Source organism: Pelmatolapia mariae, linkage group LG20 (genome assembly GCF_036321145.2).
Source record: "Pelmatolapia mariae isolate MD_Pm_ZW linkage group LG20, Pm_UMD_F_2, whole genome shotgun sequence".
In the NCBI taxonomy this organism is placed as follows: domain Eukaryota; kingdom Metazoa; phylum Chordata; class Actinopteri; order Cichliformes; family Cichlidae; genus Pelmatolapia; species Pelmatolapia mariae.
In genome coordinates, this window is record NC_086244.1 from 6521604 (window position 1) to 6532532 (window position 10929).

At 41.6% G+C, this 10929-nt stretch overlaps 1 protein-coding gene across 1 annotated transcript; it reads left to right on the top strand.

Moving 5' to 3' along the window:
* Positions 1 to 855: 855 nt before the first annotated feature.
* LOC134618380 (vasopressin V2 receptor-like) lies at positions 856 to 9642 on the top strand. Its single transcript, XM_065469633.1, has 8 exons — positions 856 to 979; positions 3933 to 4076; positions 5777 to 6051; positions 6722 to 6967; positions 7373 to 7519; positions 7595 to 7883; positions 8636 to 8857; positions 9324 to 9642. The coding sequence occupies exons 1-8, from the start codon at positions 856 to 858 to the stop codon at positions 9503 to 9505; spliced, it is 1629 nt and encodes a 542-aa protein (XP_065325705.1). The 3' UTR covers positions 9506 to 9642.
* The last annotated feature ends 1287 nt before the right edge of the window (positions 9643 to 10929 follow it).

A 10929-nucleotide genomic window follows, 5' to 3' on the forward strand; every position in this document is an offset into this window, starting at 1 on the left:
TAATCAAATTTGGACACATAAGTGTAGATAATTTAAAGCTAAAAAATGTATAAACAGATGGCTGAACAAATGTAAACTCCTGGTTAAGCCATTAAAACTTGTAAATGACAAGAAAGCCCTTAAACTTGCTGCTCTATTCAATCATTTTAATTTATTTTATTGATTATTGATCCAACTTTTTCTGGGTAGATTTCAAGAGTTGTCTTTTTTTAAACATTGTTGCCTTTTTTATGTTTTTATTCTTTTTTTAATTCTTTTTTTCAATTGTCAGCCTTGTGTATGTAGGCTTTTTCAAAAACTGTTGGTAGTGAATTGTCTTCTGTTCGTAAATAAAGTTCTGTGGGGTTTTTTTTGTTTGTTTTTAAAGGTCAATCTAGCATGCATGGGACAGGTTAACCGGAAATAAAAGACAGGAAGCAAAATATCTGGCACCCGTAGCTGGAAGTGGCAGATCTATGAAAGGTTTGACTTCACACACAAGTAAAATGACTTTACAGTCTTTTCTAAAAGGCGCAGGAAGCCAGTACACTGACACAAGCTGCGAGACATCAGTATGCATGACCTGCCTTAAAAGGATAAGTTTCTTCAGTAGGAACAGAGCACAGCGGGTAATGAAGGGATTTGCTGACAAAAACAAAAGTCTTTCTTTTGACTGCCGTGCAGCTAAAAAAAACAACAATTCATGCTTAAATTAAAACTAATTAAAGCTCTGGTGTTCATGCTTACTACTTAACAGACATAAGAAAGCCGTTTATACTCAAACGGCGGAGCAGCAATGAGCCTCGCGTTCGACTGTTTCTGTGTGTATGTTTAAGGTCGCTCTGCGGGCCCCTCGATAATTAGAGGCCTCTCCAAATGAGGGAGCAATCGAGGGGAAGCAAGCAGATTACCGCCCCGTCAGAGGGAGAAGGAATGAGAGCAGGAGAGGAAACTGGAATGCAGGACAGTGAGATGCAGAAGAAGGGAAAACAGAGCAAGGGTGAGAGGGAAAAAGGTTGCTGAGAAAGACAAGTCTCCTTCTGTTGCTGCTGCCTTCTCATTTCTCTCCAAAAACCTGAGCTCCCATCTGTCACAACATCTGACGCTCTCTCTGCCCGCCTGTTCACACCCCTCTCGACCACCCGCTGATGCAAACTCACACGTACGCATATTAGTTTGCGTGTATGAAGAGTCTTTGATCATTTCTGGAAGCCTAATAGAGAAAATCTCATTTCATCTGCTGGTGTATGTTCCCCATGATCTGCTCTGAAGGGTGGATCAAAAGCAGGGCCAACAGCAACATGTTTAATATCAATAATCAACAGGAAATCACATTAATTCCCCAACACTGCCCGGGCACTGCGTCCTTTCATCACCCTCTCTCTCTCTCCTCCTCTTCTTCTTCCACTATCATAAAATCCAGAAAGGCGAGAGAGAGAGGGATGTGCTAAAGAGGAGAGAGAGGAGAAACAGCAGAGCGAGTTGGCAGAGGTCACCATCAGTGTAATAAGCACACAAACGCACACACACACATGCAGCAGACACAGCATGGATGCAGCTAGTGTGTGCAACAGCAGATCAGGTTGTCCTGGTTCCTACAGATGCTTCACGGGACGCTGAGGAGGAGGTGAGTCGGCTCCGTCTCCTCGTATTTCCCTATGATTTTCCTGTTTTCCATGAAAATGGGAAATTGAAATCTGTACAGATAGATGTTAATTTTAGTCAGGCACTTTAAACCTCCTGTTTCATGCTCTTTATTTATTTTTTAATCAAGAAGGGTAGGGGATTGCAAAAAACGAATAACTGGATTGATTTTTAGTTTTACGGCTTCTGCAAAGCAAAATATGTGTAAAGCAGCAGGTGTCCAGCTTTCTAATAGGATTAAAAGAGCTGAAAGGTGTCAACAAACTCAGCTCCATGGGCTGGAGGGAATTCTCTGTTCATCTCTAGTGCTTCCAACCTGACACCTCCGGCTGACTGGAAAATATTTTCTCCTCTTCCGACTGAAATTCATGATGTTCAAACTGAAGCTTAAAAATAAAACAGAAAAACAAAAGAAAACTGATGATTTTAGCTTTAGCTTTGCCATTTTTGCAAAGCAATAGTCAAATAACCTTCAATATAAAGCAGGCGTCTAGCCTTCGTCATCAGTCTCGGCTGTTCAGTTTATTTAAACAGATACTGGAGTGACTCCTGTATTTAGCTCCTGCGCAGTCACCTCTGACTGAATGAAAAATACTTTCTCACCTGCAGACTCTAATATTTACATCCTAAAGTGCTCCTTTCTGCCAGACTTGGCTACTAATTTCAACAAAAACATAGAAAAGGAGGAAACACAAAAGAGATCTGATTTTTCTTTAGTTTTGACATTTAATGAGCATTTTGTGAATGAGTTTTAACTGCTGCAGTTTTTTTATTATATAACTACTGGAGGATGAAGTTAAAAAAAATCTGTTAAAGTATATATCATATAATAGATTATTAATATTACTGTATCCATGCAGGGCTTTACTGTTGGACTTCATTTAAATCATTTTCTGTCTGCTAATGATTGTTTTTTTTAATCAATAATTTATCTGCTGATTTTTTTATTGTAAAAATTTGGGATTAAATCAGAAACTCAGCCATGATCACCTCAAATGATTTTTAAAGCAGCTGCCAGTTCAGATGATTCATTGGCAAATCACTTTAGCTGTTTTTGTACAAACTGAATTTAAAAAAAAAGATGTTTAAAATGTAAACAAAAACGGACTGCAACGATGTGCAAATGTCACAAACCTGTGTTTTATTCACAACACAGAAAACATATCAAATGTTTAATCTGAGAAATCTGACAGCATTTAAAAAATCATTTTGAATTTGGTGATAGCAACACATCTCAAAAATGTTGAGGCAGGTGTTTAAAAGGCTGGAAAGTGGTACTTTTAACAACTGGAGAATCACTTTTCAAGTAATTAGGTAAAATGGCAACAACTAACATTGATTGTTTGATGTGAAAATAGCATCTTGGAGAGACAGAGTTTCCCCAATTTCCCCCAAAAACTGTATCCAAAAATTGTGGATCTATTTCTGAATAATGTTCATCAATGTAATATTGTGAAAACTCTGAATACTCATCAGCTACAGTACGTGATATCATCAAAAAGAAAAATCAGAGAATCTCGAGAAATCTCTGTGCACAAGGGACGAGGTTGACAGGTATGCCTGTGATGGCCGGGTCCTCCAACAGCACTGCATTAAAAACAGACGTTATCACTGCATGGACTCAGGAACGCTTCCGGGAATCATTGCCTGTGAACAGTTCACGGTGCCATCGACAAACACAGTTTTAAGCACTAGCATGCAAATGACGATGAAGGTTTGACTGGATTTATATTTGATGACAGCTTGATTAAAGGCATTTGAAACGTGTGACATCCTCCTGCGACAAGTTGCTTTTTAGTAAGCAATCAAAAGCATGTTGCATTGTTATCCGCATACCGAAGTGTTCGACTCCAAACGTGGATGAACTTAGGACGACCTCATTAGGAGCTCAGATTGTCAAAGTATGCGAGCAGTTTGCTGCGTCAACTCCAAATCCTGACCTAATCCAGTTTTGCCAACACAAACAAACGCATCAGTTGACGAGCTCGTGTAGACCAGGGGTGTCAAACTCCGGTCCTCGAGGGCCAGTGTCCTGCAACTTTTCCATGTGTTCCTGTTGCAACATACCTGAATACAATTAGTAGGCCATTAGCAAGACTTGACTGCATGCCAAGGTGGACATTCAGCCATTTGATTCATGTTACAGCAGCTCATGTGTGAATGAACATGATGCAATAAAAGTACTTTGAGAAGTATATCTTTCCAAACACTTACATTTACTTAAATTGACTTGAGTAGGGTTAGGGGTTGCCACTTCAGCATGCAGTCAAGTTCTATACTCTTGCTAATGACCTACTAATTTTATTCAGGTGTGCTGCACCAGGGACACATGGAAAAGTTGCAGGACACTGGCCCTCGAGGACTGGAGTTTGAGCCCCTGGTGTACGGTGTGAACGTCCTTGGATGTTCCAGCATCAGTGTGCACTTCACGGGCAGTTTGGTGCCTCCTCAAAGTTGGACTTGGATCTGATTTCATGACCAAGCAGGACATCTGTCTGATTTTGAATGCCATGTGTGGAGTTGCACTGGGAACTGAATTAGGACCTATAGACTTTCAAAAATGGATTAACAGTTCAAGATAAAACAGAACACTGGAGGAATATGGATGACATGACTCATGACCCAGGTGTGAGGTCATCATTATCCATGGTAACTACCAGCGAGTCAGTGGGTAGACCATGCTATAACCTCAACCAAGAGGAAGCTTTCTTTTTCTACTGCCCAAAGAAATTAGTTGTCTGAGACTAAGAAGTGTTTTATGTCTACAAATGCTGCATGCATCTACTGATGTCTGTCACAATCACATGACTACAGAAGCAGTTAAAACAATGAAAACTATGCAGAAATGGGCCTGTAAAAATCAGACTTGGCCAGAGGTTCTTACGACACTTGAACAACTCTTTGCACACTTGGATTTTGCAGGTCCAACTTTGCTTTGGGTTTGCTGGAAAGCTGCTTAAGTCTACCTTTACCAGCCACTTCCATGTAGGGTTTAACGATAGTTCAATGAGGAGAGGTGATTTATTCACATACAGAATAAATTAGACTGCCCCGGTGCTCAGAATCTACATGATACGTGCTGGTGGTGATGAAGATGGCAAAGGAGGCTTGGATAAGGAGGAAGCAAGTCAGAAAGGCAAATAACAGAAGAGCACAGAGCTTTAAACCGCAAAGAAGAGAGGCTGATTGGGTAAAAGGAGAAAAGAAAATGATTGGCCTACAGTAATGATGTCGATACTGAGTTTGACAGCATGGGAAAGAGGAAGTGATGTAAAGAATAGAGTAGCAGCCTGAACACCAAGGAAAATCAAACAGATTAGCTCTTTATTGAATAAACGCATAAACTTCATAAATGATTAAAAAAAAGACCTGTTTTGGACATTATTTAGATTAGTGATTATTTCAAATAAATACTCAAAGAATTTGGGGAAAATGGATGTAATGAGTACAATAACTGAAAGAATGGAAAAGAAGGAAAAAGGAAAAAGAAACAAACAACAAACAAACAGTGCATCTGACAGAAAAAGAAAGGGAACATTTTCAAATGTTTTTATAGGATCTTATACAACAGTGCCATTTGGGATCAAATTGGTCTTTTTGTGTCCCATGAACTAAAAAGAGATCAACACTTCTTCCCTAAACAAACAAATAAAAGGGGCGGAGGGCTTCAAGAATCACAAACAAAGACACTCAGCAGTTTTTACAGTTCAGTGCACGCGCGCAGACACACAATCATAGAGGCACGCCCAGAGGGCTCATCAGACCAAATGTGAAGGCAGTAATGAAGTCCTGTTGCTTGGTCAGTCTCCAGTGAACATCATTACAAACTATCTGGCAGTTAGGGATTTCCCCCAAAGCTGCACCTGATTCTAAGAATTTAACAATAAACTTTTTATAGTGACTGAAAATACATCAAATTAAGAATAAATTGAATAAATAAATAGACTGAATGAACAGCATTTTAAATTAACTTGAGTGCTGTACTTTAACCCACCTTTGGGGTGCTTGTATTAAACTTTCTAAAATGTAATAATAATCACCTGTATACAAAAGATGGACCAGGAAAGATTAATGTTTGTTTCACAGTCTATCAAATTCCCTTCATAACAATGTCATCGTCTTGTCTTTCTGTGGTGTTCCTCTCCTGTCCCAGCCAGCATGTCCGTTTCTGTGATAACAGACACGTATACGTCCATCGACCGGCCGGTGTTCTCTGAGACCCCCACCGGCGCTAATGCCACAGAGCGGGAACGAGACGCCCTGCTGGCCGTGGCCGAGGTGGTGGTGCTGGCAGTCATCTTAGTGATGGCGTTACTTGGCAACGGGTTGGTCCTGGTGGTGTTGCTAAGACGAAGGCGACACCACAACCCCCTGCACCAGTTCATGCTGAACCTTTGTGTGGCTGACCTGGTGGTGGCGCTGTTCCAGGTAGCACACACTCATTCATGTTGTGGGTTATATGTGTGTTATACGTCACTACAGGTGTGTAATTGTAGTATTATCTGAAAATATGTGCAGAGTTATGAAATGAAAATAATCTGGAAATGTGATCTTTTTTTTACAGTTTGTAAACAAATACATAAATCTCGAAAAAGACATAAACACACTGAAGTCGGCAAATGTCTTCACAGGTTTCCAAATATGCACACCTATATGTAAATGTGAACTAAACTGGGGTAAAAGTGCACATGAATCTACTAATGTGCACAAATATTTGTCATTTTTATAGATTTTTTTGTTTTTGGTGTTTTTTGTATTTTGTACACAAATCTGAGATTTTAAATGTACATGCAAATTCAGAAAAGTGCACAGAAGTCTTTCAGTTTTTGCATTAATCTGTAAATTTGAACTGAAATCTGTAAATGTGCAAAAAATCTGTAAATGTGCTCTGGGATTTATGAATGTGCACACTAATCTGTAACTCGAGATTTTTAAAGTGCACAAACGTCTGTGTGTGTTTGTGTGCATGTGTATGTGCACGTGTGTGTGTGCATAAAATTTGTGCATCATATAATCACAACTCTCCACAGAGAAAATATATTGTTACATGTTACTGTAAAAGCATATATCTTTCCTCCCTCTCCTCTTCCTCTCTGAGGTGTTGCCCCAGCTCGTGTGGGACGCTAAGGGACGCTTTCCTGGTCCTGACTTCTTATGTCGCCTGGTGAAGTACCTTCAGGTTCTTGGAATGTTTGCCTCCTCCTACATGATCGTGGCCATGACAGTGGATCGCCACTATGCTATCTGCTGCCCCCTGCAGGCACATCGCAGCGGGGCCACGAAGCGCTGGAACAGCTTTATCGTGCTGGCCTGGGTACTGTCGCTGCTGCTCAGCCTGCCACAGGTAGGCCAAAGCAAAGAGGCTGGCCACAGATCTGCTCCTGAGATTCATAACTTAGGTTCTGATTACCGTTAGGTTGACCTTCTCTTAGAATTAACATTAAAAAGAGAAGAAAACAAGGTGATAGTCAAAGAAAGGACACGGGCATCATTGTGGTCCTAAGCTTTTACTTTAAAGCCCTATCATCAAATTCACATATGATTACCTTTAACTTTGAAGATAAGAACACATAAACAAAGAGGTAGTGTCCCATTTTGACACATTTCCAGCAAACACTTTTATCACGTTAAAACACAAAGTCGTAAATAAGCACTGTGCCAATTAAAATCTCATAGAAGAGAGCACAAACAGAAAATCAGACTGTTTGCTGTTACCATCACCTCCACTCATCTCTTTGCTGGTTTGCAGGTCTTTATCTTTTCCCGTTCTGAGTTGGCTCCAGGTGTGTATGAATGTTGGGGCAACTTTGCCGAGTCCTGGGGCCTCAAAGCCTACGTGACGTGGATGACGCTAGCCATCTTCATCCTCCCCGTTCTGATCATCACCATCTGCCAGGTAGAACAGAGAGAACCAGAAGACAAGATGCTTCTGGAAACAAAAATTTACCCTCTCTCGTCTTTCTTCCTTTAGGTGCGAATCTTCAAGGAGATTCATAACAATCTGTACCTGAAATCAGAACGCCGCCTGTCCCCCGCTGCTCTCCCTCAATTAAGAAAAGAAACCCAGAGAGGAAAAAGAGGAGGAGGAGAAGGAAAGTCTAATGTCCCCTTCTATGTTTCCCCCCTCATGTACAACAACCCTGGGAATGACAGCAGTTTGGACCCTGTGTCCACCTATCAGCACCTCCCAATGGGTCCACTCAGGTCCAGCAGCATCACGTCACATTGTGACGTTCACACCTTCACTGCTCTTCACCTCGGTGAGATTTATACAGAGTACAGTCTGGTGATCATTCTTGGACTCTACAGTAGCTTTGCATGATTCAATAATGATAATAATGCTTATTTATCCTACACTGAGCCTTGAGATGGACGTATCTATAAGCCTTAAACCTGCAATAGTTTATAATGGCCAGCAGGGGTCGACTGCTGTAGTTGGTAAAGGACAACAGTCTGTAAAGAAGCTTATGGAGAAACAACCCTCATGCTAACTCATGTTTCCTGATTAGTTTAGGCTCTCAGTCACAGCTCTGCAGTCCTGTTGAAATCAACATGATGTTCATTTGGTAAATTATGGTCCTCATTGGTCTGCAGACAGTTAATTATGTATATGAATTATGGAGTGTTTTACCACATGACTGGTAAGTCACCACCTAAGAGTGTGCACTGTTCTTCAGTTTCTCAGTCAGCAGTTATGGTTGACATGTTGGTGCTGCTCAGGTAAACTAAACTTTCCATAAAAACTCTTCACCCATTTCTGATCATGCTTCAGGCACTTGACTTATTGCAGTCTTACTCCTCAAGCAATGTGGTGGTAGAAGGTGACTAAGATCTGGAGTATGCTCCTCATCTCATGCCTGAAATTAGCTAATATGTGCTTTTACTACAATCAAAAAGTTATTTATAAAAAATTAATAAATAAAAATTGAACCATATTTATGGTCTTGACTCATGAAATGAGGAAATTCAGAGAGAGTGAGCGTCACAGGAATGTTTTTGTCCTCCCCGTCAGCTCAGCTGCAAGCCGGCGTCCCACCAGATCCAACAACGCCCTCTGCTGCCTGCTCACCACACCCAACCAAACCGCCTCCTGTCAGAGGTGGAGAGGTAACAGCAGCCATGTCAAAGACGGTGAGGATGACGCTGGTCATTGTGCTTGTGTACTCGCTCTGCTGGGCCCCGTTCTTCAGCGTCCAGCTCTGGGCCGCCTGGGACCCTGACCCACCTCAGAATGGTACACACACACACACACACACACACACACACACACACACACACACACACACACACACACACACACACACAGTCCTGCCAGACCAACTTGATGTAATTTTAAGGATTTTTTGTTCTCTACATCCCTTTAAAAAAACCCTCCAAATCGTATTAAATAACTAAAAAATAACTTTACATAAATACCTTGAACCCAATTTAAATGGAGCAGTAATCTGTCAGGGTGTTTCTCCGCCTCTCATCCTGTGACAGCTGGTGCAGGGTCCAAACTGTACAACACAAAGATGCCTTAGACATGAAGTCATTGTGTTAACTTTAAAACTCTCTAATAAACTTTTATATATAAGAATTTACAATAAGTACCTTTAGGGCTACCAAAGACACCACCCTGAAGCAGAGTTTGACTTGATGGCCTGATCTGCAGTCCCCTGTGCCATTTACGGACCTCCTCCTCCTGTGTGTGTACACAGGTGTAGCGTTTACCCTGCTGATGCTGTTGGCCAGTCTAAACTCCTGCACCAACCCCTGGATCTACTCCGCCTTCTCCAGCAGCGTCTCCCCGGAGCTTCGTCTGCTGCTTCACTGTCGGCCGCACACTCGGCGCCGAGCTTCCGTAACGAACGACTCCACCATCACGCATACCTCCAACTGAACACTGGACACCATGAAGGGCAACTCCCTCTCAGTGGCACAGCTGAGTCGGCTGATGTTTAAGGAAATATTAGTTGAACTTTTAAAATGAGACCCGAGTGAACCTATGTGAAGGGGGCGCTGAAAATAGCTGAAAATGAACAGGGGTGAGTGGAGCGAGGATTTTTATTACAATAGAAATATGTGAAAAAAATTCTAAAAAAAAAAATGTGACTGTGTGTATTGCCTTATCCATGAAAAACACAATAACTACATTATTGGGCTTCGGCACTACAGAGCTCCATCACTCACACAACCTCCATGACACCATGGAAACAACGAGCCTCTCCAAAGACTACAAAAATCCATCTTCCAGCACCTGTGAGGCTCATTTCTGGGTCGTGTTTGTTAAATCTGAATGTTAGAGCTATGCATTTCATTAGGTACACCAGTGGAAATTTTTAAATCAGCCAATCAAATAACTTGGTGCTTTCAGTCGTGTAGACAATGTTGAGAAAACCAGCTGAAGTTCAAACCGAGAATTACAACACGGCAGAAAAGTAATGTAAGTGATTTTGGAAAAGGTGTGATTGTTGGTGCCAGACAAGTTGGTCTTTCAGAAACTGTTGATCTGTTGGGATTTTCACACACACAACCATCTCTGGAGTTTACAGAGGTGTGAAGAAAGAGAACATATCCAGTGAGCAGTGATTCTCTGGGTGGAAAAAAGCCAAACTACTTCAAGCTGATAGAAAAGCAACAATAACTCATAACTCCTGGCTACAACCAAAGTATGTAAAAGTAAAAGAGGCAAAAGAGCATCTTTAAATGCACAACATGTTAAGCCTTAAAGCAGATGGGCTGCAGCAGCAGATAAGCACGCTGGGTGCCCCTCCTCTCAGCTAAGAACAGGAAACTGAGGCTCTAATTTACACATGCTCTCCAAAATTGGATAACGGAAAATTAGAAAAACATTCACATGGTAGGGGTCAGAATTTGGAGTGAACGAGCATGAATCCATCCCGCCTTACACCAGCAGGCCGAGCTGCTGGTGGTGTGGAGGATATATTTTGGCACGCTTTTTGCCTCTCGGCACCAAATGAGCGTTGTTTAAACACCGCAGCATACACAGATTGGTGCTGTCCAACCCTTCTATGCCCAGAGTGTGCCCATCGTCTGATGGTTGCATCCAGCAGGATAACACATCATAGAACTCAGATCATCTGAAACTGGTTTCTTGGATTTGTATGGACTCTAATGTCGTCCAGAGTCCCCTTGATCTCAAGCCAACAGAGATAATGGATGTGCCATGAAGAATCAAGGAAGTCTTACCCTGTACTAGCAAGGTGTACCTAATGAAATGTCCGGTGAGTGTGAATTTGGGAGTCATTGAGTTTCACGTTTCTCTCTCGTCAAGTTTCTGTAAGTATTTGCTAGCTGTGGTAG